We start from the raw sequence: 27,626 nt of genomic DNA, 5'->3' as shown, positions 1-27,626 counted from the left end.
AAGGGAAAATCCCTCATCTGTGCCTCCAGGAAAGAGCACTTAGGATTTATCCATTCATACGCCTCGGAAAGGTGTGAGGAATCCTCCTTGTTGGTGAAAACTATAATTTCCTCAATTTCTCCCATTAATATCTCCAAACCCCAAATGTAATTGAAGTGACAGAAGTTCTTCCCCCGGGAGACGTTGCAAATCTCAATTTCCTGCACCCAAACCCCTGGTATTTACTGGGGCAGCAATGGGAAGCAGCAGAGAAAGAAGGAAAAGGATCATTTTTGAGGATAGCCCAAGCAGAAGAGCTCAGCAGGAACGTGACACACTTTGCTCAGCTTTGCTTCCCCCTCATCTGCTGCCCTTCCTGGGATTGGAATTCCCACAGATTTGGCTGGAGCTGGCATGTGCTTAATCCAAACAAAACCCGGGCTGGATTCATCCCCCCACCCACCTGCCTGGCATGGAGGTGACAGAGTGAGGACATCCCTGGATGAGGTGTCCCTCTGGAGTCCCTTGCTGTCCCTTTTTAGCTGGTTTGGGTTGAAATAATCCTCGTGTTTCACCTGGTGTACAGAATGTGGTGTAGAAAAAATTCCAAACTGGGGCAGGAGAGAGATGAGGCTGAAGCCACAGGGCAGGCAGTGACCTCTGCAGGAGTTTTTGGGTGCTGTGGGATCAACACCTTGGACGTCTGGGCTGATTTTTGGGTAATTTCCATGGGGAAGAGGGGAGGGCTTGGCTGTGCCAACCCCACCTCCCCTTGGTGCTGGCACAGAGCTCGTGTTGGAAAGCACAGAGAGTTTCCAACACACCTGGGGCACCTGCAGGGATGATTTCATCCTCAAACATCTTTTGGAGACAATTCTGGCCAGTAAAGGAAATCCTGGGGTTGATCCTGCAGGGCTGGATTATTCTAGAGCCTGGTGAGTGTCCGTGGATGAACAGCACCACTGAAGCAAACTCTTCCCCTTTCTTAAATCATGGAATCCTAGAATGGTTTGGTTGGGAAACAACCTTAAATCTCAGCTTGTTGCACCCTGCCATGGGCAAGGACACCTTCCTCTGTCCTTGCTGCTGTCCAAGCTGGCCTTGGACACTTCCATGGATCCAGGGGCAGCCACAGTTTCTCTGGGCAATCTGTGCCAATGCCTGTTTTTCCAGGTTTCTGATGATTTATGGATTTCCTGCAGGGCACTGAGGGCTTTGTGGAGCGAGTGGGATGCAGAGCATCCTGTGGTATCCGCAGGGCAGGAGAGGAGAGGGGATCATGCTGGGGACTGCAGGAGTCCCCTCAGCCTGGGGGGACACCAGGGGGACACTGCCAACACCCCAAGCCCCGCGGGTGCCACAATGAACCCCCCCAGCCCCTCTTTGCGGGGCCCAAAAAGCGACTGCAAAAACTGTCATGCAAAGCCTGCCGTGGCAGCCCCGCCGCGCCGGGAGGGCCCTGCATGCTGCTCCCGCCTGGCCACCTCCATCCTTTTCTTTGCTTGCTTTTTCAGCAGGGTGGGGGGAAAAGAGCATTTTCCAAACGTTTTGAAAGCCTCATCCAAAGCCTGGGGGATGTGTGGTGATGATTTGCCCGTGCAGTCAGGCTGGGGGGTGCTGTGGGCTCTGCTCGGGGGGCAGCAGGGCTGGCAGGTGCCAAGGGAGGTGTTTGCTGTGTTGCAGGTTCCTCGAGGGGCCCGAGCCCCCTGACCATGGGGGCACAGGACACCCTGCCCGTGGCTGCAGCCTTCACCGAGACGGTCAACGCCTACTTCAAGGGGGCTGACCCCAACAAGTAGGTGCTGAGCGCCGGGGGTGTGGGGTTGGGTGGTGGAGAGGTTGGACAGGGATGGGGAGGGAGACAGGAGGTGATCAGAGCTTGGGGTGTCCAGGGACACTGCTGGGGTGCCCATGTGGAAATGTTTTTCTGCTGGGGAAAGGGAGGTGAGGATTTCATGTGAGGAATCTCGGAGAGCAGCACGGGAAGGGTGCAAGTTGGCTGCTCCTCCCCTCCCCATGCCCACCCTGCCTGGGAAAAATGGGATGGCATCCCAAAAGAAACGTCCAGTGTTTCCCATCTACGTTTTAAAAACCTCTAATAGATGAAACCCAAAAGGGCAGACCAAAGACAAATGGATTTAACTGCAACACTGAATTTAACTGAAATACATAGGTGAATTTCCCACCTGTTTTAAAAACCTCCAATAGATGAACCCCGAAAGGGCAGACTGAAGGCAAATGGAGTTAACTGAAGTACTGAATGACAGCAGAAATAAGGACCTTTAAAGAGAGCAGTGATATTTAAGGTCCCAGTCAGCCCTTGTGCAGTTCCTGCTCTCCCTGAGGCCACCAGAGGCTCGGATGTATGGGGTGGGGAGAGGGGACTGTCCCCACACCTCCCACGGTGCCACCCCTCCCTGCTGCTGCCTTTTGAGCTCCCTCTCCTCGCCCTGGCTGTGCGCTGGGCGCTGCAGGTGCATCGTGAAGATCACGGGGGAGATGGTGCTGTCCTTCCCGGCGGGCATCACGCGGCACTTCGCCAACAACCCGGCGCCGGCCGTGCTCACCTTCCGCGTGCTCAACTACAACAGGCTGGAGCACGTCCTGCCAAACCCCCAGCTCCTCTGCTGGTAAGCCCTTCCCTCCCCAGCATGCCAGGGGAAGGCAGGATGCCAGAAATTAGGGTGTTTGCAGTACGGCCTGAGCTATCTTCCTTGGAAGCATGCTCTGGTTTTGGGAGGGAAATTCTCAAATCTTTAAATGCTGGATAAAGTCCCTGATTGGTTTTGGGTTGATAGATCATCAGGATCATCCTGTCCCACCCCATCCATGGGCAGGGACATCTTCCACTGTCCCAGGCTGCTCCAAGCCCTGTCCAACCTGGCCTGGGACACTGCCAGGGATCCAGGGGCAGCCACAGCTTCTCTGGGCACCCTGTGCCAGGGCCTCAAACCCTCCGAGGAACAATTCCTTCCCAATCTCCCATCCATCCCTGCCCTCTGGCAGTGGGAAGTCATTCCCTGTGTCCTGTCCCTCCATCCCTTGTCCCCAGTCCCTCTCCAGCTCTCCTGGAGCCCCTTTAGGCCCTGGAAGGGACTCTGAGCTCTCCCTGGATCCTTCTCCTCTCCAGGTGAACATTCCCAGCTCTCCCAGCCCAGCTCCAGAGGAGCTCCAGCCCTGCAGCAGCTCCATGGTGTTCTCCACACTCCCCATCTTCCTGCCCCAGGGCTGGGGCAGCTCTGCAGGTTGCCTCTCACCTGAGCAGAGCAGAGGGGCAGAATCCTCCCCTTCCCCTCCACCCACACTGCGGGATCAGCCCAGCACTTGGGAGATCCCAAATCCCAAACACACAGATCAGGACAAGCCGGAGACGCGTGGGAGGGAGCCAGCATTCCTCAGGCTGTGGGGCTGCTGTGCTCTGCAGAGCAGCTCTCTCCTGCCAGGCAGGTGATCCCAAGGGCTCATTCATTCTCCCTCTGTGCAGTGACAGCGTGCAGAGTGACTCCAGCTCCAAGGAGTTCTGGGTCAACATGCCAAACCTAATGACTCACCTAAAGAAGGTATCGGAACAGAAACCTCAAGCCACCTATTACAATGTGGATATGCTCAAGTACCAGGTAGGGGTTTTTTTGTACCATAAAAGCGTGCCAAAAAAAAAAAAAATTAAAAAAAAAAAAAAAAAGAAAAGAGTGTGGTGAATGATAGCTGTCAAAAAAGATGTTTCCCTAGTGCAGAGTGGAGCTAACGTGAGGTGGGGGCTGTGTTGTCCCCCTGTCCCTTCTGTGTGGCACCGGGTTGTCTGGCTTTAAGCCCAGTACTAAATTCAGTGGGAATTCAAGGCATTGCCCCCTCTGAAACCAAATGCGATGTCCGCGTCTGTAAAACGGGATTTGTCCCTTCAGCCCTACGGAAACTAAATGTTTTTTCTGTCATTTTGGAAGGTATCTGCCCAGGGTATTCAGTCTACTCCATTAAACCTTGCAGTGAGCTGGCGGTGTGACCCTGCAAGCACTGACCTGCGCATCGACTACAAATACAATACAGAGGCAATGACCACTCCGGTGGCTCTAAACAACGTCCAGTTCCTCGTCCCTGTCGACGGAGGAGTAACCAAACTTCAGGCTGTGCTTCCTCCTGCTGTCTGGTAGGGATTGTTCCTCCTGGCTCTGCCCTGTCCCTGTCTAGAGTGCCCATCCTGCTGTGGGTGGGAGCTGGGGACATGTTGGGGACCCAATCCTGCCTTCCTCTTGCGGGAGGAAACATTTCACCCCACTCTGACACATTTTTTTTCTTGTCATTCCCTAAAAAATATGGTCAGAGATGAATGGAGGCAGCAGAGCATCAGCCCTTATTTTGCGTTTTGGCTGCTTTATTTGGGGTTTACAGGGCTGCATGGCCATCACTGCCACAGGTACTAGCACAGAGCAGCTGTGGCTGTCCCTGGATCCCTGGCAGTGTCCAAGGCCAGGCTGGACAGTGCTTGGAGCAGCCTGGGATGGTGGAAGGTGTCCCTGCCATGGCAGAGGGTGGAATGAAATGAGTTTTAAGGTCTCTTCCAACCAAACCAGTCTGGGATTCTGGGATTCTGTGGAAGGACATGTGGCTGTCACTGCCATGGGTACAAGGACATTCCCATGCCTGTTACCCATCACTCCTGCACTCCAAGAGCAGCATTTTCCTGCTCAGCTCATACAATCATTGAATTATTTTGGTTGGAAAAGCTTTCTAAGGCTATCCAGTCCAGCCACTAACCCAGAACTGCCAAAGCCACCAGGTCAAAGCCAAATCCAAGCTCCCAGAATTGCTACTCCAGAGTGGCACCAGAGCAATTTCCCCTTCCCCAGCCTTCACAGCCTTCAGCAAAATTCAAATGACTCCTTGGCAATTTCTTGACTCCTACAGAAATGCTCTTCTCCGTGTGTTTGCAGGAATGCTGAGCAGCAAAGGATATTGTGGAAGATCCCTGATATCTCCCAGAAGTCAGAAAATGGAGGTAATCCTGCAAATATGCATGTTGTTAACTCGAAATCCTTCAGTCAGACCCTGACCCACTGACAGTGCCAGCACACAAGCCCAGACACCCAGTTCCTGCTGGGGCTTGCTGGGGACACAGCGATTTAAAATTTGGAGCTTCAAGAGCAGGGCTGTGTGCCACCAGGGCAGTTTGCCAAGCACCTTGGCACCACGAGGGGCATTAACCCAGCAGGGCCGTGGTGCTTTGCCAAGCCCTTTGCTCCTCTCCAGCAGGAGGCTGAGGCCTTATTTGCACCCCTTTTGGGAGGATCTCTGTCCCTCACAGGTGGCTTTCCACGTGGGAAGCTGTCCCTGTCCCTGGGGTGGGATGAGGATGGGAGGATGAGGATGGGAGGATGAGGATGGGAGGATGAGGATGGGAGGATGAGGGGGCTTTGCCTCTGCCCCACCCCAGGGTGCTGGGGGGTCAGGCATGGCTGTGGCTCCACTTGCCACAGGGATCCAGGGATGCCACCCTGGGCATCCCATTGTCCCTGCCAGCTCTGGGGTGCTCCCAGTGCCTCTCTGTGCTCACAGGGTCTCCTTTGGGGTTTCTGTCCCAGCTCTGGGGTGCTCCCAGTGCCTGTGTGTGCTCACAGGGTGTCGTTTGGGGTCTCTGCCCCAGCTCTGGGGTGCTCCCAGTGCTCACAGGGTCTCATTTCGGGTTTCTGTCCCAGCTCTGGGGTGCTCACAGGTCTCCTTTGGGGTTTCTGTCCCAGCTCTGGGGTGCTCCCCGTGCCTCTCAGTGCTCACAGGTCTCCTTTGGGGTTTCTGTCCCAGCTCTGGGGTGCTCCCTGTGCCTCTCTGTGCCTCTCTGTGCTCTCTGTGCCTCTCTGACACACAGGGTGTCGTTTGGGGTTCCTGTCCCAGCTCTGGGATGCTCCCAGTGCCTCTCTTTCCTCCCAGGGTCTCCTTTGGGGTTTCTGTCCCAGCTCTGGGGTGCTCCCTGTGCCTCTCAGTGCTCACAGGGTGTGGTTTGGGGTTCCTGTCGCAGGTGTGGGGTCGCTGCTAGCCCGGTTCCAGCTGTCGGAGGGGCCGAGCTCGCCAGCGCCGCTGGCCGTGCAGTTCACCAGCGAGGGCAGCACGCTGTCCAGCTGTGACATCGAGCTGGTCGGCGCCGGGTATCGCTTCTCCCTCATCAAGAAGAGGTTCGCGGCAGGTGAGTCCCTTTGCCATCACGGTGTCCCTGCAGGTCCCCTCGGGCTCTGCTGGGACGCTGGGAATGCTGGTGTTGAGTATTTGGTGGCTGCTGCAGCCCAGAGCTCCTGCTGCAGCTCGGGCAGGGTGGGGACAGAGGGACAGCAGCTCCCCTGGGTGGGATAAATCCACTCAGCAGAGCCTTGGATTTCATGGCTCAGGTGTGCTCCTGCAGGAAAGGCAATCTGGGATCTCCAGGGGATCTCCAGCAAGAGCTTTTGCCCCATTGCTCAGAGAAATACAAGGATTTTTCCAGAAATATATATGGAAAAATATATATTTTTTTTCCATATATATTTTTTTTTTCCTGATTTTTTTCCTGATTTTCGCTGATTTTTTCCATATATATATATATGGAAAAATCCTTGTATTTCATATTGTATTTAATTTTTATTTATATATACATATAATATATAATACATTATATATATTATATTATTACCATATCATTATATTACAAGTATTACATATATTATATTATTACCATATCATTATATTACAAGTATTAAATATACATGATTATATTACATTATATTATATTATTACATTATATTCTTAACATAGTATTTTCATATATTATTTTATATTATATATTAATGTATATTATAGATAAAATTATGAAACAATATTCTATATTATAGAATTTAAATTATATTATATATTATGTATTATATAATATATAAAATATAGATGTTATATGTAACATGTAATATATCATATTATCCTTATTATAATATAGTATTATACTATATTATGTTAATTCTAGCATTTGCATTATTAATATTATATACAATTACATATTTTTATATATAAGATACTCTATTATATATTTTATATTTTTATATATTATATTTTTATATATTATATTTTGGGCAACCAACTCCTGGGAATCAGGGCTGCTCCTCCCTCCCCCAGCTGATTTCTGATCCGTTTTCAGGTAAATATTTGGCGGATAACTGATGGAAGCTTATGCAAGTCTGTGGAAAATACTATGGAAAACACCCAAGGACTGCTGTGCGTGGAACGGGTTTTAATTACGGTTTAAGGAAAATGAACTAAATCCTGCACTCGGGACATTTCTGTTGGAAGTGTCGACAACTTTCAGCATTTTTTTTTTCCTTGGAAAACACCGTCTTGACCAGTCCTCCAGTATTTACTTCTAGATGTAACATTGTTAATGGTTTTAAAATGTAATTATTGTATTTGTAAATTGTACTCATTCCAGTAAGGCTGTATTTTGGCAGTTAGACACTTGAGTTTTAGCATTTTACCATTCATGAAATGGATGTAATTTAAACTGTGGTATATAAATCTAATAGTAGTACTGTCGAATGGCACAATGCTTACAGAGGTAGATTACATTTTGTCAATATATCCAATTTAAATACAATACTGGTAGCTGTTATGAAGGGGGTGCCTCATCAAAAGAGAGTTCAGTAGAACCCACAGGCTGGTTTCGTTTTCCTTCAGTCCTCAGTACGTCTCTCAGCGATCAGTAAAAAGCTCAACCTTCAGGTTTAGCTGGTTTAACTCCAGAAAAATATGGTTGGAAAGGCGGAGGTTCCTAGGACAGTCTCCCAGGAAAAAAACAAAAAAATCTCACTTCTACAAGGAGCATTGACTCCAAGTTTCCAGCCCCGTGTTCTCTCACAGCTGCAGATTCCCTGTTGGAATCCAGCAGCCCTTCCCTGCCCTGTGGCTTTGGATTTTTCAGGGATCCAGCTAAGGAAAGAAGCAGCAAAGAGGCTGAGTGGTAACTCTGAGCTCACAGCACTGATGTAAAAATGTCACTGCTGGCTTTGAGGATGTGTTTTCTGAGCTGCCTCCGGATGTTCAGTTGCGTTTTTACGTTGCTTTGCTCCCTTTTTCTGCCTTCCCCGCCCCATTTTTGAAAGCTCTACGGGTTTAGAAAACGCTTTAAAGAATTGCAGCCCCACCTGCCTCTCCCTGTTAGCACTCAGGCAGGGAAGTGTTTGGGAAGCAATTCCCCAGGGAACAGGAGCAGCACGGGGGGTTGTTGAGAGCAGGGCAGGAGCTCAGCTTGCCATGGCTGGGAGCAGCTGGCCTGTAAATTGGGAAAACACACGGAAGTGCTGCACTGGAGGCTGGGGGATAAAATATTATCCCTCTGTGTTTTGCCTGGGAGCTGCTGTCCCACCGAGTGCTGCTCATTCCCATGGATTTTGGTCTCATCCTACTCCTGACAACACGGTGAGAGCGTTGGTGGCATTGCTGGTGCTGCATCTGCCGGCATGGGGAGCTTGTTAAATGGGAGAATTTGGCAATATTAGGATAAAAAATGAAGGGATCTCTGTGAAATTAAACACAGATGCACACAGAAGCACGGGAGCATCCACTGACCAGGGTGCTGGGACCTTGGGAATGTGTCAGATGACAAAAAATGCTGATTTTACAGTCACCAGTGTTGCCAGGATTAGAGTTGAGCATTTAGATTGGAAAACAGCCTGGGCGTGTTGGGAAGTGTTTGCTCATGGAGCAGTTTGGAGTGATGGAGGGAAACACAGATCCATGCCCATGTTGAAGAAAACAGGGAAATGTGGAGGTGTTTCAGGTGTGAGGTGGCTCCAGGCTGAGATGAGGGGTGAGCTGTGTGTTCCCAAAAGGCAGCAGCAGGAAAGGAAAAGCCAAATTCCCTCTTGCAACTTCCCACATCCTGGCAGATTTTGGCAGTGCACTCCCCAGTGCTCCTGCAGGGAGTGTGCAACTCCATTAATGCTTCTCCCCCGGAACTGGAAATTTGTATAAAGTGTGTAACCCACCCCTTTCTGACACAGAAATCGAGGGCAAAGCCTAAAAATCAGTTTAATGATGTGTACAGTTGTTCCAAACCCACCCTTCCAAAAGAGATCTGTGGCATAGGCCTGCAAAGAACGGTTTTATAATGTAAATATTGCCAGAACATAGAGATTTTACTTTATATTTCATTTGAAAGACAAGGTGTTTACATTAGCATTGGGTTTTTGAATGCTTTTGAAACAGAAAAACCCATAACCCAAAGCTCAAGAGCTCGTCCTACCTGAGCTGTCAAACAAAACAGAGGTCACTTTTTTGGGATGTAGCCCTCAAAGCCTGGGGAGAGAGCTGGGAACAGTCTGGGACACTTTGTCCCATTTCTGGGACAATTTGGTCGGCAGGGCCATGTGGGATGTGCCAGCATTCCCAGCTCCAGAGGGGCAGAGTCCCTGCTCCAGCCACTGGCAGGTGACACTGACCCTGTGACACTGGCACCAAAAGCAGTGATTTGGGACAGGTTTGTCCACACAGCTCTTGCCTATTTTTGGCACAGTGTTTTCTCAGAGCTCCCCAGGGAAGCTGGTTTTGTTGGGTGTTTGTCTGGCGAGAGCACCTGACTCCAGAGAGGGCCCTGTGGTGTTCAGGGCATTCAAGCTCTGCAGGCTTCACCTCGGCTTTTAGGCAGGAAAATCTGTGTATTTTCAGGGAATTCATCTGTTTGGTGCTGCCTGCCCATGAGCAGAGAGCAGCTCTGGCAGTAGAGAGATCAAACTGCAGCGATTCTGTTCTGCAGAAAGTGCATTTTGTACAGATCCCAGACTGGTTTAGGTGGAAAGGACCTTAAAAATCACCCAGTTCCAGCCCTGCCATGGCAGGGACATCTTCCACTGTGCCAGGTGGCTCCAAACTCCATCCAACCCAGCCTTGGACACTGCTAGGGATCCAGGGGCAGCCACAGCTTCTCTAGGAATTCCATCCCAGCCCCTCTCCACCCTCTGAGGAACAATTCCTTCCCAATATCCCATCTCTCCCTGCACTCTGGCAGTGGGAAGCCATTCCCTGTGTCCTGTCTGTCCATCCTTGTCCCCAGCCCCTCTCCAGCTCTCCTGGAGTCCCTTTAGGCCCTGAAGGGGCTCTGAGCTCTCTCTGGATCTTCTCCTCTCCAGGTGGACATTCCCAGCTCTCCCAGCCTGGCTCCAGAGGAGCTCCAGCCCTGCAGCATTCCCAGAGGGAAGCACCACAGCTCTGTTTCCCAAAAGTCCAGCAGGGCTTTTTCCAAGTCAGGCTGAGGCTGGAAGGAGGGCTCAGCCCTCTGGCACTGCCCAGCCTTGGCACCCTGAGCTCAGCAGCACTGGGATCCATCTGAGTGAACAGAAGGATAAAATAATAAATATGAGGATGCACAGAAAAAGCTGTATCTCTGTTATTTCCACGAATCTTTCCTGTTAGACTGTGTGCTCAGCAGCCTCTCCCAAAGGAATTTTCCCCATGGAATTCAGCAGCTCACACCTGCAGGGTCAAGGTCCCACTGGCAGCAGGAGAGTTTTTCCCCATGGACACATTGAGACATGGAATTTTACATGGTAGGAGCAGGAAGTCATTTTTTTGCAACCTTTCTGCTGTTGGTTGCAAACAGTCACAATTCTCAGCCAGCTGATGGTGCTCCTCACAGGAGACCTTTCAGAGCAGTTTAACAATATTTCTTAATAACTACGAAATCTCTCAATAGTAGGAAATGGCACCAAATAATGAGATTTTCATTTGATGTCTGCATTTGTTCTTAAATATCACTGCTGCTTCTTATTCATTAGGTATTTCAGTTAAATACATTTGTGCTCAGTCTGCCTTTTCAGGTTTTATCTCTTATTTTTTAAAACACAGGTGGGAAAACCCTGGAAGTTTCTGTTGGAATGTCATCCCTTTTTAGCCAGGCAGGGAGGGTTTTTAGCCACCCATCCCGTGCTGCTCTCCAAAATTCCTCCAGCAGGAGCATCCCACAAAGAGTCACCACTTCCCTTTCTCCCAGCAGAAGCATTTTTAAATGGCTGGAGTGCACTGAAAAGGTGACTGATTTTTAAATTACCTAAGAGAGAGTCAAACATTTTTTCCCCCTATCTTTTTATTGTTTTTCTGTGGAAATATCGTGGTTAAAACCCTTAATTTTGAAGCTTGTCATGACCAAAATGTGTAATATCATCTTGTCACACTTTCCTGGTAAGAAATTCCTGTTACTTCATTTCATAGCTATAATTCTTCTGTTCTTCTTTTCCTCACAATTTCCCAAGGAAATTAATCCATGTAGAGCTGGGGAGGTTTTATGATAATCACGATTATTTCAGTCAGGATTTGAATTCCTATTTCACTGCAAGGCTAGGAAAAGATTTTTCAGGAATATGCCCTGCTCCTGCCTGGCTTCCCATGTCCCTTCGGAGGGATGATGCTGCTGGCAATGGTTCTTGGAACCACAAATTAATGGTGGTGAAGCTCTCCAAAGGTTTGTGGACAAGCAGGATGTGGTGGAACACACCAGATCCCAGTGAGGTGGTTGGGATATCCCACTCCTCCGTTAGAAATCCCTGTCTTTCTGGGACAGAGGGAATCTCTGGGGATGTGCTGTCCTGATGGCAGGTTCCTCACCCATGCAGAAAGGGGTTTTTCACTCCCAAATGTTGTGAGGTTGGTGAAATCCCCTGGGTGCTTGGATGCCATAAAATGGAAGGAGGTGTGTTGTGGTCTGAGCCAGGAATTGGGTTGGGATCTGCCAGGAAGCTCCCAGGGCTGGTGGGAGGAGAGCCCAGGACGTGGCACAACCCCACTGTGACACCCCAGCAGTGAATCAGAAACCCCCAGGTATCACCCTGGACCATTTTCTGAACTCCCTCATGTATAAAATGTTTATAAATATTTGTGGATGAAGAGACACAGGTCTATTTTTAAGATTTAAGTTAAATAAGTTAATGAATGGCTGGCCTTTTCTGCCTAAACGTGCAATGAGATATATTATACCTTTAGTCTACGATGGCCTAGGTACTGCTTAGTCTGTGATGAAAACTTTGCTGCTTTCCTACTGTTCTCAGAGAAAAAAAAACTTATAAAAGACGTACAGGTTTGTTGCACAGGGACTACTGCAGCGAAGCTTTGTATTTGACCACTGGTAATATGAATGTGTTGTATTGACTTGTTGAAGATAATCATGAAACAACATATTTTAAATGTTACTTGCCTTATAGATTAGAGTACGACTATGTGGATATCATTTTTGTAAATACTGTTTTTTATAAATGTCTCTCCTCCATCCTCCCCGTCACCCATTTCACCGACTCTCAAATATGCAATTATTTACCATGCAGAACGTTGTGACAAAGAAATCCCCACGTCAGAACAAAGTTTATTCATTCTATACATAAGAACCACACGAAATACCCAGTTGAGTTGCAATTTAAATGTGATTATTATTTTTTTTCCTTGAAAATAAACAAAAAAATGTAAACCAGTTCTTTTTCTGAGTGAGTTTTGCTTCCACGTGCAGGAGCACCCAGAGGAGAGGGCAGAGGTGTTGAAGGCTGGCCCAAAAAAGGGTCCTTGTCCCAAAACTGTCACTGCTGCTGGAGTTATGTGCAGTGTCCCAGCATGGGGACAGGTCGAGGCTGGCATGTGGGGACGCATGAGGATGCACAGGGACCGTGGGGATGGATGGAGCTGAGGGAAGGGATGGGACTGTGGGACATGTGGGGCTTGAGGGGACACACAGACACCATGCCAGGGCTGTGGGGTTTATGTGGGGTTTCTGTGGATCCACAGGGATCACAGGACCGGTGGGAGCTATAGGGACCCATGGGCACCCACAGGGGACATTTGGGGGACCATGGGGACCTGCAGAGGTCACAGGGACCCTCAGAAGCTGTGAGGACATAAAGGAGCTGTGGGGACATGGGGAGGCTCTGGGGATATGGGGAGGCTGTGGGAATATGTGGAAGTTATGGGACCACGCAGGGACCTGTGGCAGCTGTGGGGACCTGAGGGGACTGTAGGGACACACGGGGACCTGTGGCAGCTGTGGGGACCTGAGGGGACTGTAGGGACACACGGGGACCTGTGGCAGCTGTGGGGACCTGAGGGGACTGTAGGGACACACAGGGACCTGTGGAAGCCTTGGGGACCTGTGGGGATTTGTGGGAGCTGTGGGAACCTCTGGGGACTGTAAAGGAACACAGAGATCTGTGGAAAACATGGTGACATGTGGGGGTCATGGGAACCTGTGGGGACTGAAGGGACACACGGGGAACTGTGGAAGCCCTGGGGACATGAGGAGGCTGTGGGGATCTGTAGGGACCCGTGGGAGCTTTGGGGACACGCAGGGACCTGTTGAAGCTGTGGGGAGCCATGGGGAGCTGTGAGGGCTGTGGGGACACACCGGGACGGGTGGAAACTGTAGGGAGCCGCAGCAGCACAAGGCCGGGAGGGTGGGAATGCCGGGGAGTGGGAATGGGGTGGGATAGCGGCAAAGAACGGGAATGGGGTGGGATAGCGACAAAGAACGGGAATGCAGTGGGATAGGGGCAGAGAACGGGAACGGGGCGGGATCCGGGCGGAGAGCGGGAATGCGGCGGGCGGGCCCTGCTCCCGCACCGCCTCCCCGCCGCAGCTGAGGGCGATGGAGGGCGGTGAGAGCCCCGCCGAACCCGGATCAGGTGGGTCTCCTTCCAAAACCCCTCCAGCGCGGCGCTTTTCCCTGATAACGCCGAGCTTTCCCGCAGGGCCTGCGCGGCGCTTCCCGGCGGCGGCGGTGGAGGCCATCCTGAGGGAGGCGCTGGGCAGCGCGCTGAGGGAGCAGCGCTACGAGCCGGGGCTGTGCAGGGAGGCGGCCAGCGACATCGCCGAGGTGCCACAGGGAGGGGACAGCTGTGCCCCCGTGGGGTGGCGGGGAGGGGGCTGCGGAGATCAGCAGGCGTCCCCCTAAATACTGGTATAAAGTGTAAGATAAAGGCGGGAGGCGGCTGTCGAGGTGCCCCAAGGGTTGCTCAGAGCGGGGTACAGGCGTAAAGCAGTTAATTAATGGATTTACAGACTGGGTTGGGTTGGGAGGCAGCTTAAAGCCAATCCATCCCACCCCTGCCATGGCAGGGACACCTTCTGCTGTCCCAGGCTGCTCCAAGCCCTGTCCAACCTGGCCTTGGACACTGCCAGGGATCCAGGGGCAGCCACAGCTTCTCTGGGAATTCCATCCCAACCCCTCCCAGAGAACAATTCCTCCCAATATCCCATCTATCTCTGCCCTCTTATCAATTTCATACCATTCCCCCTGTCCTGTCACTCCCTGCCCTGCCAGCAGTCCATCCCCATCTCTGAACAGGTCTGGACTAACTCGTTTTTCCCTGCAGGTTGTCAAGGCTCGGGTCAAAGCCCTGGCGCTGCCCAGGTACAAGATCGTGGTGGTGACACACATCGGGCAGCTGGGCCAGCAGAGCCTGCAGATCAGCAGCAGATGCCTCTGGGATCCTGCCACTGACACCTTTGCCTCCTATGTGTTCAAGAACACCTCGCTGTTTGCTGTGGCAAATGTCTATGGTGTGTATTTGGAATAGGGAGCTAGTTGAGTTTAACAGCAGGATAAATCAGTATTCAGCCTAACTCTTCCTATCTCTGTTGTTGAAAACATCTGTGAAGGACCAAGGTACTCTCACCTTGAGATGTGAGCTGTTGGGTGAATGTAATAAGGGTATTTCCCAGAGTTTTCTCTGGGAAGTGGTTTTTTGTGACACGTTGTTTTGCACCTGATTGCTGCTTTCAGAACTTACCCTGTAGGGAAAATATTTTCGGAGTATTCCCTGTAAGTGATGTTTTCCCTGTTCTCCTCCAGGAAACATTACTGGAAGTATCTGGACTAGGAAATAAACCGTGGGTTTTGCCTGCCCAGTTTTGGGGCTGGTGCTGAGTCCCAGAGATGGGGTCTGGCTGACCTTGCAGTGCTACCTTGCTCTGATTCTAAAACCAGACCTTTTGCTATTCCTATTTCCCAGCTGAAACCTGTTAGATTTTCCTGAGTCAGAGAACAAACCTATCAAAAATTGCTTATTTTATTACATTTTATGTGCACAGTTGAAATCAGAACAGTAGTTAGTTGGGAAGAAATACTTACACTCATGACTAAAAGTGTGCCTCTAACCCACTGTAAACACTGTGAAATGCAGACAGCCTGAAGCCACTTGCTGGTGTGCACTGTGATTTACCACCCAAAAGGGTAAAGCTACAATTAAAGAACACAACTGATCCTATTGTGGTTTATGTCATGATTATTTTAATCGCTGGGAGCTGTGACGGTGAGCTGTTGCATTTCAGCACAGGGAGCTGATCTCTGCCCTGCTGCAGCCCACGTTGCAGCAGGATGTGGCGAGCAGCTTGGCTGCCTCTCGCTTGTTTAGCACAGAAACTTTGCTGGTGTTTTGCAAGTCTTGCTCAGGTTTGACGTCCTGGGGTTCTTTGCTGTGGATCCCCAGCTCTGTGTGTGGTGAGAAGTTGACATCACCCTTGTCCTCGTGCAGGAAAGGCTGGGGGTTTTCACTCTCTGTCGCAGAAAAACGAGAAGCTAAAAGTTAAAAGTCATGGCAAGATGAGTAATTTATACTTTTCATCTTTACTAGAAAGACAGACCAACCTAGAGCCAGGGAGCTGAGTGTTACCCTCTGCTGTGAGCAACTGAGAGGTGCCACATCACTGACTCCTCGCTTAGAGCAGATGTGTGAGCAACCTGTGATCAACCTGGTAAAACCCAGTAGTTCAGGAATTTATACTGGAGAGTGTTCTGTGTTGCCTTGAGTCTTACACTGATATATTTGCTTCTCCGGGAAAAACTGTGATTTGATGGGTCAGAGGCTCTTGACCAGCACGTTAAGCTAGACCTGTGGGTTTCCTGAAATGCAGGTGTTGCATTAAGGCATCATCTACCCCAAATGAATTTTCCAAAAATGCAGATGTGGGAAATGCAGAAAGCTTCTGTTCCTGTCACCTGCCTCAGTTACTTTCTTGTCCTCTATTTATTTTAATCTGTCAGAGTACAAATTTCAGGGTATGTAATGGTTGAGTTTTCTGACTATCAAAACATCAACATTTTCTGGCTATCAAAAAATGTGCTAACAATTATAAATATACACAAAAGCATGTGAAGGTACTTAAATTGCAGAGTAAATATTCAACATGCTTTAATTATAGAGTTGTAATAACGTTTCTGGTTTCTAGTGGGGAAAGTGAAGACCTCAGTAAGACACTTGTACTGACTTCAGTGAAACTTGTCACTGACACTTGAAATGCGTGGCAGAGAGATTTTCATTGATAGCCTTGGATTGTATCCTGTTCCTCAGGTGAGCTTGGAAAATCTTGATCTCAATGGTTTTTCTTTAGCAAAATAGCCCAGGAAGCTGAGCCAACCAAGCTGCAAGCAGAGGGAACACGAGGCTGTGTCTCCCAGCACTGGAGCTGCAGGGATTGAGGGGAGCAGGGGATGTGCTGCTTCCCAGTCCCCCTGGATCCCCCTGGATCCTCCTGGATCCCCTTGGATGAGGTGCAGCAGGCAGGGAAGAGCCTGTGCAGCTTTAATCCCTACTCACCCCTCAGGCCGTGGTAGTCAGTGAGGTCCCTTTTCCAGCGCGAGCCGCCGCAGGTGAAGACCACAGCTCTGATGAAATCTCTCCCGCAGAGCCTCACAGTGTTCCCTTCCCCTTTTCCTTGCCGTGCCACGAGCAGGAGAACAAGGCAGGCCAGTGCCAGCACCGTGCCCCTCATGCTGCTGATGTGGTGCTTCCAGAAGGGCAGGGAGGATTAGCCAGGCTGAGTGGGGAGCTCTGCTGAAACCTTCCCATTTATACTGATGGTCCATCCACGCCACTGAGTAACAGCTCGCTCTGAGGGTGACTTAATGTTTGCTAAAAACAAATAAACTGCTTGTATCTGGACGTGTTTGAAGTGCTTTGGGATGTCAGTCAGGTATTAAAGGACCTTCCAAGTCGGTGTAACTGCTTTACTAGGAAAACATGAGGTGTAACGTGTTTATGGGGTATGGGCTTGGGTGGGTGCAGTTAATGTGTTCTGCAGGAACAAAAGGTGTTTATGACATGATTTGTGCTTAATGGGTTTGGTGTCTGTGTCCTCCACGCTGGTGTGTTGCACAGCCTGATGCCCAGGCCTGGCTGGAGTCTTTTTGTGTTAGTGATCCCAAAGAAAAAGGGAGTTAACTCCTTCCCATGATGTCTGCGCTGTGCACCTCTTCCTTCCCCCACCTTGTTCACTGGTGCCTGTGAGGAAAACCCTGCCAGTGCCAGGCACTGCTGAGCAAACCCAGTCCAGAGGGGGTTTTGTGGGATATGTGGGTATTCTAGCCAGGATTCCCAGGGAGAAAAGTGGTAACTGCAGCACTTGGAGCAGAGAGGTTGGTTATGAGTTCCTGGTTCCTAATGTCGTTGGCTTCAGTGTCTTTAAGTTTCTATAACAAATCCTTGCAATAAAATGCTTTTAGGAGGAAAGTTCTCAATTACTTCGTTGGAAATTCCATGTTTAAGGACAAAATAGAAGAGGAACACTGAGCCCTTCCTAGCACCACGAGGGTTTTTCAGCACCATAGTGTTACAGTTAATTAGTTTTCACTGTGCTACAGCCTTGACAGAAAGCTTGTTTTTTAGCAGTTAGCAAACAGTCATGGGCATGAATGGAAAATACAGGGTGTATTTTGGTCAGATTTGTAATAATGATTAACAAATGATTCACCTTAATGAGTGTCTTTCTTTGAAATGCAGCAAGATGAATTTTATGTCAGGGGAAAGTTTGCATGTTCCCTGTCAGCTGCTGCAGCACACAGAAGGAAGTGGATGTTAATGCATCACAAATGATCCTTAATTCAGTGATGTGTGTGAATGTTGGGGGTTTATTGTCAGGATAATGAGAGAGGCTGGATGTTCTGGATCTATAAAATGCACATTTCCATACATATTGTGCTCATTGGGCAGCAGGGCTGTAACTTGTGCTTAATCACTCCTCTGGAGATGCTCCCTCTTTCCTGCGGGCAGGAAGTTCCTGGAAATCTTCCAGCTGGGTGGTTTTTTCTGTTTCTTCTGCTCTGCCCCCCCAAAAAAAAGCCATCCTAGGCAGCCAAACACTGCCTGATTCCAACCCAAGGGGAAAAGAACTTGTGGGGAAAAAAGAGAAAGGGATAAAGGCCCAAGGAGAAAAGACTACAGAGACCTTTCCATGATCTATTCCAGGGAAGGCCATCCATGTGTGAACACTGATTGTGCAATGAAGGGACTCTCAGGGGGAAATTTGGGGCATTTGGAAGAAGTTTCTAAGCTGGGTGGCTTCAAAGAGCAACTTTAATGATTAAAAAAGGATAACCAGTTTATGCTCATACTACAGCAAGGCTTTCCTCCTGTTTCCCAGTGGAAAAGAGATATCAGCTACTGTCAAACAGCAGGAGCAACGATGTCACTCAAGGAACCAACCTGGAAAAGAAGAGGAAAAAGACCTGGTTCTTCCTTGGAATTCTGCTAGTGCTGTGGTTCCCTCTCCTGGAAAAAAGCACTTTTTGGCAGGCCAGGTTGGGTTGCATTTGTGCTGTCACACTTGACAGCATGTAAGCATTTCTCTTGTTTATAAAGGAAATTAATTTCCAGTGGCGTGGCAGCAGAAGAGGAGGAACTGGTGCTGGAATTGTGATCCCACCTATCCCAATCTTCCTTGCTGGGTGTTTCAGAGCAGGCCTGGCCCTGTGCCACAGCCATACCTCAGTGCTGGGAGCAGCCAGGTCGTGCAGCTGCCACACTCCCACGTCCCCACAGCTGTCCCCAACCAGCAGGCAGTCGGTGTTCTCGGCAAAGAGCACGGAGGTGAGCTTCCCTTTGGGGCTGGCAGCACAGGAGAGCACGGGGTGGAAGCTGCAACCCAAGAATTAATGGGAACCATGATTTACCAGCTGGAAAGGTGCACATTTCACTTTCTGGGTTCTAGATTAGCTCAAAAACTGAGGAAGTGAGGCAGTGTTTGGTTTGGGATCTGCCAGAACAGAAATCCCAGCTGCTGTTAACTGTGATATCCTAAAAATCTGTCCTAATTTTGAGGGTGGTGGTTCATAGTTTTATTAGATGAATAATTTCCTGGATGTGGCAGAGCTCTGGATCCACCAGGGCTTCACACTGTCAGTAATACAAAATCCAGACCAGCTGGACAAACCCACAGGTAACTGAGTCATCTCAACTTCAAAGCATCCAATCTTAATCAAAGTAGCTCAGTTTTGTTATTTTTCCTTCTAACTATGCCATAATTTCTGCAGGAAAAGGGCAGTTTTAGACTTTATCAGCTCTATAGGTGTCCAGCTCCTTCTCTAACCCCAAGTCTCTGGTAACTACCACCTGCTTTTACACAGTGAATATTTCAAAATGCAACAATTTGAGCAAGCAAAGTGTGGAGCTGTAATGATCTGACAGCAACACTGCTGGGGTACCAATGTGTGACAATGAAATTTCAGAGTCTTCCTTGAGAAAAGTCCTTTACTCACATGTTGACACTCAGATCCCAAATCTCCACCTTGCTTTCATTGACTGCTGCGAAGACAAAAGCTGATTTCGGAGACCACTTGATGTCGTGAACAAACGCTGTGACAGAAGTGAAGGTTAGCAGGGGGGTGTGGCAATCCCGGCGCCACAAAAGGGTGCTCCAGTCTGCAGAGCAGCTGAGGAACATGTCGGTGCTGCAGCGATTCCAGGCGACTTTGTGCACAGGGCCCTGATGGAGAGAAACAAAAAGGAACTTGGTGTGGCTGTAGAGCTACAGAATCTATTCCAGAGCTACCCAGCCTTTCTCCCAGAGGTATGACTCTGTAACTGTATAGGACAATTAGATTACTGAGTGCTGGCTTAAAATAAAGCCAGGACTAAAGCTTTAAATCAATTTATAGCACCAGTTTTAATAAATTACTTGGAAAAATCCTTAGAGTGTAGTTTTATACTTTATCAGATCCAAATTAATAGTACTGATTATCAAAACATCAACATTTTCTGGCTATCAAAAAATGTGCTAATAAGTATAAATATACACAAAAGCATGTGAAGGTACTTAAATTTCAGAGCAAATATTCAACTCCATTATAGCTCCAATTATAGCTCCAATTTACAATTTATAGTAATTCTATAAGGCTGTGGTGTTCCATGCTATGGGAATTCATTCCTGATATAAGAGAAGTTCAGGTTTCTGTTGTTGCAGATGTAATATTTCTTACAGATAAGCAAAGAAACTATTAAATTTTTAATTTAATTGAATAATTCCTGCTGTTATTGTTTATAGTATATCACTTACCTTATGGCCTCTGTATGTCCCCAGCATCTGCTTGTTGCCTGAACGAGAGCAGCAGTAGATGTGACCCTCTTCTGTTCCAGCAAGAAAAATACCAGGATCCTGAAAGAAAGGCACAAGTAGCCTAGGTTGGATGAATTTATCATGCAGAAATCATCCAGGGCTGGAAGAGTTTGGCTGTGGATTTCCAAGGAGCAGCTCCTGTGAGTGGTGGGTAAAAAGTGGGGTCACAATGCTGCACGTTTGCTGGGTGTGTTTTCCAACAATGCTCAGCTTATGCTGCAGCTTTTGACTCCTGAGAATCTTGGATTTTCAGCCACCCATGTGGAAAATGCAGGAATTCTTCAAGTGCTCTGTGGAGGAAGTATTCAGCTGGATAAAGAGAAGGACATCTGAATTTGGGAATCTGGAGATGTTGAATTAATTCTCCCAGAGTTGGCCACACACAGAAGGGAGCTGCCCTGGGATCTACCTGAGGAAATGTGAGTAACATGGCTGAGAGCACAGGGCTTGCTTTACCATTTCACCCATTTGGGGTAAATCTTAGTAGCTAGGGAGCAATTTGTTTCAAAATCAATCTGCTTTAAATACCAGTGCCAAGACCCTGGCCAGTTCCCATTAAAGCAGCTCCAGCTGAGCATCCCACCTCTGCTGCAGAGTTTTCCTGGGCAATACTTCAGCCAGGATGTGCTTTCTGAGCCTACCTGAGGATGGAAGTCAAAGCACATTCCAGCTGCCTGTTGAGACAGGGGAGCTTCATTTTTCCTTTCTTTCTCACCTGGCAGTTTTTTCTTCCCACTTTCCGTTCGCTTGATTTTCATCAGATCTGTGCAAAGAGCAGGAGGTTTTGTCAAACAGGTGTGAGGAGCTCGTGCTGCTTTGGGATTGCCCAGCAGCTCTTTATGTTTTTTGGGATAACTGGTGTAAAGTGGAAATCAAAGAGAGCAGTTTCAGGTGCTCACCAGAGCAATCCAGCCTTTGCTGTATGAACCACTCAGTCATTCGTCCATCTCCCGAGATACACAGCAGTGTCTCTTTTTTGTCACCTCCTGCTGCACCTCTGTCCTGTTCCACCCACCTCAGCTGCCACACAGGACCTGTGTGTTTGTTTAAGGACGTACTGGGACAAAAAAAATGCACGTGGGAAATTGTATATGAGCAAAGACAAGGCAATAGGTTTGAAAAGTAATTAAGCTTCCACTTTGTAATGAGCATCAAACCTTATGGCAGAAATGTTTAGCTTTTCTTTTAAAAAACGACCTGAACATTGGTTGTTTTCTCCAGGAAAATGTTTCCTTTACTAAACGTGTTTGATGTTTAGTTTCAGGGCACTGTTTATATGTTGCCACCTTTCAGTAACACCAGGAAATCAGTGTGCACCTTGTAGGAGACTGCCTGAGGCTGGCATTAAACATGATTTTTACCATTTCTACCATGGTATGGCGAAGACACTTTATTGCAAAAATCTAGGGCTCTTAAATTGTTAGTTTGTTATGAGTTTATATACTTGTGAGGCACAACAAATGTGCTTAACTAACTACCACAGACCACAACAGGAACAGGCATTAGGTGTAATCAACTATGAGCCCCACAGTGTGAGCACTTCTTGGTTCTAATAATTTTTTTACAATTATGTAACTTGTTTTTCACTTTTATTTCAGTTATTTCCAGAATGCTTTTTTAGTTAGCCATAGTAACAGAAGTGACTAAGGATTTTATAGAGGTAACAAGGCACTCACTTTGCAAGGCTTTTCTGCTCCACAACACAAGACCTGGGCAGCTGCCCTTAGGGAAAATGTTTGCCTCATCACCCTCCCATCCCCTCTCTCATTTTCTTCTTAATTCCTGCTCATCCCTTACCAGTTCTGACATTCTCTCCATTTTTGGCAAGTGGGGTCAGAGAGAAAGCACCCAAAGCTACCACTGGTCTCCCACAAGGATTTATGATGCAGGGCTGGATTGTCCCAGGTAGGACATGGAGTATAAATGAAAGGTGGGGGTAACTTGCAGCAATTCCTTTCAAAGTGAGGGAATAGGACTCTTTTGTTGCCCTTTGCCAAGGTCTGTTGCTCAGAGGAGGCCAAGGTGGGAGGAGATGGAGCTCAGTCTGACCTGCTGTCCAGCAGGGCGATGTCGTTCCGGCTGCGGACGTCGTAGATGGCAACACATCCACTGGCCATGCCAACTGCCAGGAGCTGAGGGCTTGCCAGGGAGAAATCCACAGCAGTCACTCCATCATCACAGCGGAAAATGCGCTCTGGCCACTGCCCAGGGGAGAAATACAGCAGTGTTGTGAGTTGGCTTCTTCATTTAGCTCCCTCTTCTCAACACTCGGCACTAAATTTCTGCTGGAAAACTCAAGTGACCACAGTGACTAGAAATTATTTTCTATTCTGACTTGCTCTGTGTATTTCTTGCTGCAACTGATAAAATTAGGGAAAGGATAGAGATTGTGCAGGAATATGATGCTGGAAAATCAGTTAGGTGAGGCTTCTCCAAGCTAAATACCTACAAAGGTCGATGGTGACAATAGGGAATCATGAGAGTACTTGATGTGGTAAAGATGCATCAAAGAGTTGACTCTGCCTGGTTTGAATTAGTCTGATACAGTTTTGGCCAAGTGAAGTTTGTAGAAGAAATTAAACTGAACTTGTGTAATTTATGGCAATCAGAGATTTTTACTGGGCCATTTCATAACTGACATTTCCAAATGTTTTTTTTAATGGCTATTTGTTTTAAAGGATCCCTTTTCAGATGGATCTGCAGAGGTGTAAATGTTGCACCTATGAAATTTCCTCTCGTTTTGACTGTGCTGTGAGAAGCTAGAGTAGATAATTGCAGTTAAAAGGGAAACAAAGCAGAAATTGTGCCGAGAAAAGCACATTGCAGAAAAAGCAAACAAAGGAGCTCGTTACCATGGGGTTCTTCAGAGACCAACAGCAAGCCAGGCCTTTCTTCTGCTCCTGAGAAACCAACTCTCTGTAACCAACTGCTAGGAGATCCTGCAAGCACAGAGCAACAGGAATATCTCAGCTCAACTTGAAGCTCAGCACATTTCCAAAGGCACCTTCCTGTTAACAGTGGCTCTCAATGCAAAATCTGAAAAAACAAAGCTCATGTCCTGTGCAGGGAGGAGCAGGATATACATTGCTCTAGAACTAGATTTTAATGTGCATTGCTTAATGGAATACATAAGAATACTTCTCATTTCCTCTTTCAGGGTTGGCTGTAAAAAGAGCTTCAGTGAGCACCTCAGACTCCTGGCTTTTAGCTTTCCACAGCCCAGTGAATTCCCTTCATTCCCTTCCATAGGCAAAAGTAAAAAACAACAGCAAGACTTTGGCCTTCAGCTCCATTAATTCTTTTCCTGCACTCAACAAGTAGTTTGTGAAACTCACACTTTAAAAGTAGCTGCTTGTTTGCCCTGTGTTCTAAGACTGAAATCTCAAAATGTGTCCAACTGTTTTCATATCTGAAGCTCTGGTGTACTGAAAGTATGAAATGGTCTTTATTTTCTGTCTTCTTTCCCTTACTGGGTTTCTGTTTCTCATCCTCAGCTGCTTTTTACTTTTCTTCCATTCATTATTTGAGTTTGGCTGTGAGTTCTGTAGGGAAAACTGAGCTTTACGTGATCAGATTAAAGCAGCTTTGGCTTCTGAGCTGTAATTGTGCATCTTACCCTTAAATTTTGAGGAATACTGCTTTTTTGGGAGGTTACTATTAGAGACAAAGCTGTGGTGTCTAAACTATCACAAATAACCCCCATCAATGACAATAAGGTTAGCAGCAGGGGTTAAATTTCAATTCCAGAACAGACCAAGTGTATTGACATTGTTTTTCAGGGTAAACAGGAGCAATTAATGAAATTGTGGGCCAATTAAAGCTGTGGTGATCTACGTGTAGATTGAGGCAGCAAGAGTGAGGGGTTGGGTCAATCTCCCTGAGATCCCTCCCAGCAAAGCACAGCAGAACCAGGAGGTCATTCCCAGTTTGTGAGGAGCTCAGGAGTGATTGAACTCACAGGGTTCACTTTGTTCCAGGCCATGCTGCTCACGCTGTGACCCCTGGTTAGATCACACCTGTATGACCACAGCTGCTCCAGCCTGGGACCTGCAGCTTCTGCTGGAGTTTCAGCTGGATGTGACAACACTGCTGATCTCAAGGATGCTTCCTGCTTCTTCTCATCCTCCTTTTTCTCCTCATACTCTTCCTCTGAATCTTCTTCCGTGCCACTGCCTGACGGAATTTCGGGGGGCTCTGAAATGCACAGGTGTAGCAGAATCTGAGTAGAAACATTTCAGCTCTCTCACTCCACCCATTCACAGCAGAAGGCAAATTTGCCCTTGCAGAAAATGTTTTGCAGGGGAAAATGAAAGAAGTGAAGATTTGGGGAACTGAGGCATCCTAACTTGTAAAGCTGTGACTAAAACTGGCTGGGGAAAGAGCAGAGAATTGGGTTGGGCTGAGTGTGCCAGGTGAGTGAGTTTAGCTACCCAGCAAAAAGTGAGGAATTTCTGTGGAAAGTGAGGAATTTATGGCTGGAAAGAGGTACTGAGTAAGGAACAAACCTATAAGGGACAAACCTATAAGGAATTTATGGCAGGAAAGAGGTACTGAGTAAGGAACAAACCTATAAGGACAGGAATCTGCCGATAAGCTGCAAGTTTGGGTTGGAAAATATTCTCCATGAGAATCCTCTCCATGACAACTAAATCCTGCTGCAGGTTTTCTGATGTTAAGATAGCTTCTGAATGACATTCCTGCTCCACGTGGCTCCTGGCAGGAACAGCACTTTCTGGAATGATTATGGAAGAAGTTGAATCTCAGGATATTCCGAGTTGGAATCCACAGGGATCATGGAGTCCAACTCTTAAATCAATGAATGGCCCATGCTGCCTGATAAGAGATAAATGGGAAATAAATTGTTTGAACATGATAAAACTTCACCCATAGAAGTAAGAGATAAGAATTCTCTCCTACCTGCAAAAAGCAGAGAAGAATCTGTCATCACCAAAAAATACTTTCACTGAATTCTTGCTTTGATTTTTGTTTTATTGCTCAGATACTTCTGGAATTTTTCACAATTGGTGTTTTGCCTCTGCTTTGTTAAGTGAGCACCAGCAAACCTTGTCCCTGACTATTTACCTTTATTTAAGCCAATTTCTGATGGCAGTGCACAGAGAAGTGCAGCCCTGTCCAAGATTCTCCAGCAAACTCTCTTGCAGATTCTGAACAGACCAAACATGTTTTTCAGGAAGTTTTCCCTACAAATCCCAGGGATGTGCCTGGTTTGGGAGGATGAAAACAGGGCAGAAATGTCAAATGTTACCTGTGGCAGAAGGGACAGCCACAGCCTGGCTGTGCTCTTCAGCTGGGGGAGATTTGCTGCTTTCCTCTGCTGTGGCTTCAGGTTCTTCTGTCTCTGCAGGTTCTGCTTCTGAGGCGTTCAGTGAATCATCGAAATCCCAAAAAGTCACCATCATGCCTGGGAATGAATTCCTCTCTCACACAGGTCTCTTGGTTTGGTTCATCACTGCAAGGAGCTTCCTGCAGCCCAGCAAAGCTTTGCTGTGTTTGTTTTACCCCAACTGCTGGGCAGGAGGGGCTTTAGAACCAGCTGTGGTTCCAAATATATATATAAAGAGACACACAGTTGATATTAGAACTGATGTTTGTGATTTAATATTTCCTTCTTTTGATTGCTGAATTTTACAAACTCACAGAAAGGTTGCTTGTACTCAATACCTTTTCAAAACAGATTATTATCTGGGTTTTTTAACATTTTTTACACTCATTTTACATGCACTAACACCAAGTTGGAATAACATCCCCAGAATTTTTTGGCCTCTGACACACAAAAATGTCCCCAGTGAGGCAAAGCTCACGCTGTGCACATATTAGAGATTCCTCTACAATGTTTTTTTGAGCATTAAGGCTGTAGATCCTGTAAAATTGTACTGATCTCATGAACCTGCCACAATTTTGTGTGCTCCCCAAGGTTTTAAATCCCCTACCAGAGGTTCTCTGCTTTGCATTGTGGCAAACAGGAATAGAAACCTGAAAAGTTAAGAGGGGAAAAGGGGGAAAAATCAAAATAATTGAAGGGGAAGAGCTGAGGATTAGCTGGACAGTGCTGAGAGCTCTCTGGTGCTGTTAATGACTATTTTATTGCAATGGATGCAATTAAAATAGTTAATGACTATTTTATTGCAATGGATGCAGTGTTACAGCACCAAATTCAACCTTTAGGAGAGACAAAAAAAGCCACCACAAATCACACTGCCCTGTCTCAACCTAAAGCTGTGGAAGTAAAAGTTGAAGAAGCATCTCCTGCTTATGGATGGAAGGAAAAAATTCCCTTTTCTCAGTGTGCTGCCCAGGTTTACCTTTCTCTGCCAGGTTGATTATCTCACATTGCACATCCTTGGTTTTGGTAGCTCCAGAGAGGGTTTGCACCATTTTTTCTTCAAAGTTCTCACTGCCAATTTTAGCGTGGCAAATCTCCAAGTAAATCTTATTCCTCTTCCTGGAAAACAAAGGAAACTCTGGGTGGTGACTCCCTGGAAATTTTTACCTGGAATACTCAGTGTCATTAACCAGGAGTTGGATCAGGAAAGGTTATTCCATGTCTTAAATTCACTGCTTTTTGGATTGCTGGATGTCATTTCAGTCTTTGCGTCATCTTTCAGCAGCTCTTTCTGATCTCTGTGATGCTGTTCTAAAATAGGAACGGCCTGTGGAGAACAGAACCCAAAAAAAGCAAAATTCCCTACTCCAGCTGCCTGTGAACTCTGGGGGAATTCAGAGTTCAGAGCTCTCATCGCTTTGGAGTGAAAGGCAGAAATACCAAGAGATAAAAAGGAAATTTCTGTTTCAGCATTTCCACCAGAGTTATGGTAGCTCAGGGAGGACCTAGGGGAGCTGCCTGCTCTAACTCTTCTTAATTAATAAATAATTAGCTGTAAAGCAACACATCAGAATCAATGCAGCAGTTTGAAAAGCCACACTGTTTTCCTGAAAATGAAATCATTTCATTCCTGTGTCTCACCCTCCTCCATCCCTGGATTTTTCTATCTTGTCCTCATTTTTCAGTGAAGGAGAGCATGAATTTCATCAAGAGCACAGAGCTGGAAGAAATGGAGTCTGTCTGATCCAAGAGGCTTTGGACACAATGAAATGAGTGCAGATTTACTCACTGAACTCTCTCAGCTTCCTCAGCCTCCGTGGACATCACAGCAGGAGGAAGATCCAACATCCAGAGTGTGTCTGTCTCTGCCAGGAGAATATCCACCCTCTGGTCCAGCTCTGCTTCAGTCAGCGCTGCTCCTGCCTCCTCCTGCACTGCTGGA

General features: G+C 47.6%; 4 protein-coding genes across 4 annotated transcripts in view; 2 read left to right on the top strand and 2 right to left on the bottom strand.

Annotated features, from left to right (window-relative positions):
• SGIP1 (SH3GL interacting endocytic adaptor 1) overlaps positions 1 to 10,044 on the top strand; it is a 50,681-nt gene extending 40,637 nt beyond the window's left edge. The window contains exons 18-24 of the mRNA XM_085067390.1: positions 1,663 to 1,774; positions 2,454 to 2,609; positions 3,464 to 3,596; positions 3,921 to 4,123; positions 4,908 to 4,972; positions 5,987 to 6,151; positions 7,127 to 10,044. Of these exons, the coding sequence (XP_084923516.1) occupies positions 1,663 to 1,774; positions 2,454 to 2,609; positions 3,464 to 3,596; positions 3,921 to 4,123; positions 4,908 to 4,972; positions 5,987 to 6,151; positions 7,127 to 7,149 (857 nt within the window). The 3' untranslated portion in view covers positions 7,150 to 10,044. The remainder of the gene's footprint in view (positions 1 to 1,662; positions 1,775 to 2,453; positions 2,610 to 3,463; positions 3,597 to 3,920; positions 4,124 to 4,907; positions 4,973 to 5,986; positions 6,152 to 7,126) is intronic.
• A 3,459-nt stretch (positions 10,045 to 13,503) lies between these two features.
• On the top strand, positions 13,504 to 15,213 carry DYNLT5 (dynein light chain Tctex-type family member 5). Its single transcript, XM_085067385.1, has 3 exons — positions 13,504 to 13,634; positions 13,701 to 13,825; positions 14,325 to 15,213. The coding sequence occupies exons 1-3, from the start codon at positions 13,598 to 13,600 to the stop codon at positions 14,526 to 14,528; spliced, it is 366 nt and encodes a 121-aa protein (XP_084923511.1). The 5' UTR covers positions 13,504 to 13,597; the 3' UTR covers positions 14,529 to 15,213.
• A 5-nt stretch (positions 15,214 to 15,218) lies between these two features.
• On the bottom strand, positions 15,219 to 17,396 carry INSL5 (insulin like 5). The gene is made up of 2 exons (XM_085067384.1): positions 16,548 to 17,396; positions 15,219 to 15,508 (listed from the first exon to the last, which is right to left on the bottom strand). Exons 1-2 carry the CDS (start codon positions 16,720 to 16,722, stop codon positions 15,279 to 15,281), a joined length of 405 nt encoding a protein of 134 aa, XP_084923510.1. The 5' UTR covers positions 16,723 to 17,396; the 3' UTR covers positions 15,219 to 15,278.
• Positions 17,397 to 18,143: 747 nt separating this feature from the next.
• The window catches only part of DNAI4 (dynein axonemal intermediate chain 4), an 11,026-nt gene continuing 1,543 nt past the window's right edge, over positions 18,144 to 27,626 (bottom strand). Inside the window, exons 3-15 of the mRNA XM_085067311.1 lie at positions 27,474 to 27,621; positions 26,664 to 26,803; positions 25,607 to 25,762; positions 24,908 to 25,072; positions 24,299 to 24,534; positions 23,193 to 23,279; positions 22,390 to 22,541; positions 21,240 to 21,397; positions 20,982 to 21,103; positions 20,281 to 20,379; positions 19,484 to 19,710; positions 18,713 to 18,863; positions 18,144 to 18,431 (exon numbers count right to left, since the gene is read on the bottom strand). Coding sequence (XP_084923437.1) covers positions 18,393 to 18,431; positions 18,713 to 18,863; positions 19,484 to 19,710; positions 20,281 to 20,379; positions 20,982 to 21,103; positions 21,240 to 21,397; positions 22,390 to 22,541; positions 23,193 to 23,279; positions 24,299 to 24,534; positions 24,908 to 25,072; positions 25,607 to 25,762; positions 26,664 to 26,803; positions 27,474 to 27,621 — 1,880 coding nt within the window. The 3' untranslated portion in view covers positions 18,144 to 18,392. The remainder of the gene's footprint in view (positions 18,432 to 18,712; positions 18,864 to 19,483; positions 19,711 to 20,280; positions 20,380 to 20,981; positions 21,104 to 21,239; positions 21,398 to 22,389; positions 22,542 to 23,192; positions 23,280 to 24,298; positions 24,535 to 24,907; positions 25,073 to 25,606; positions 25,763 to 26,663; positions 26,804 to 27,473; positions 27,622 to 27,626) is intronic.

The sequence above is a fragment of the Lichenostomus cassidix genome, chromosome 8, assembly GCF_008360975.1.
Source record: "Lichenostomus cassidix isolate B80296 chromosome 8, HeHo_3.0, whole genome shotgun sequence".
Classification (NCBI taxonomy): domain Eukaryota; kingdom Metazoa; phylum Chordata; class Aves; order Passeriformes; family Meliphagidae; genus Lichenostomus; species Lichenostomus cassidix.
Note: the sequence above shows the minus strand (reverse complement) of the source record. Positions and strands in the feature narration are given on the sequence as shown.

Bases quoted from the DNA above. Each gene is read 5' to 3' on its own strand.
- INSL5 (XM_085067384.1), bottom strand. From the start codon at position 16,722: ATGAGGGGCACGGTGCTGGCACTGGCCTGCCTTGTTCTCCTGCTCGTG. The intron at 15,509-16,547 runs GTGAGTAGGGAT...TTTCTGCGACAG, and splicing joins TGACTACCACGGCCTGAGGG to AGAGTGAAAACCCCCAGCCT.
- DYNLT5 (XM_085067385.1), top strand. From the start codon at position 13,598: ATGGAGGGCGGTGAGAGCCCCGCCGAACCCGGATCAG. The intron at 13,635-13,700 runs GTGGGTCTCCTT...GCTTTCCCGCAG, and splicing joins CCCCGCCGAACCCGGATCAG to GGCCTGCGCGGCGCTTCCCG. The intron at 13,826-14,324 runs GTGCCACAGGGA...TTTTCCCTGCAG, and splicing joins CGGCCAGCGACATCGCCGAG to GTTGTCAAGGCTCGGGTCAA.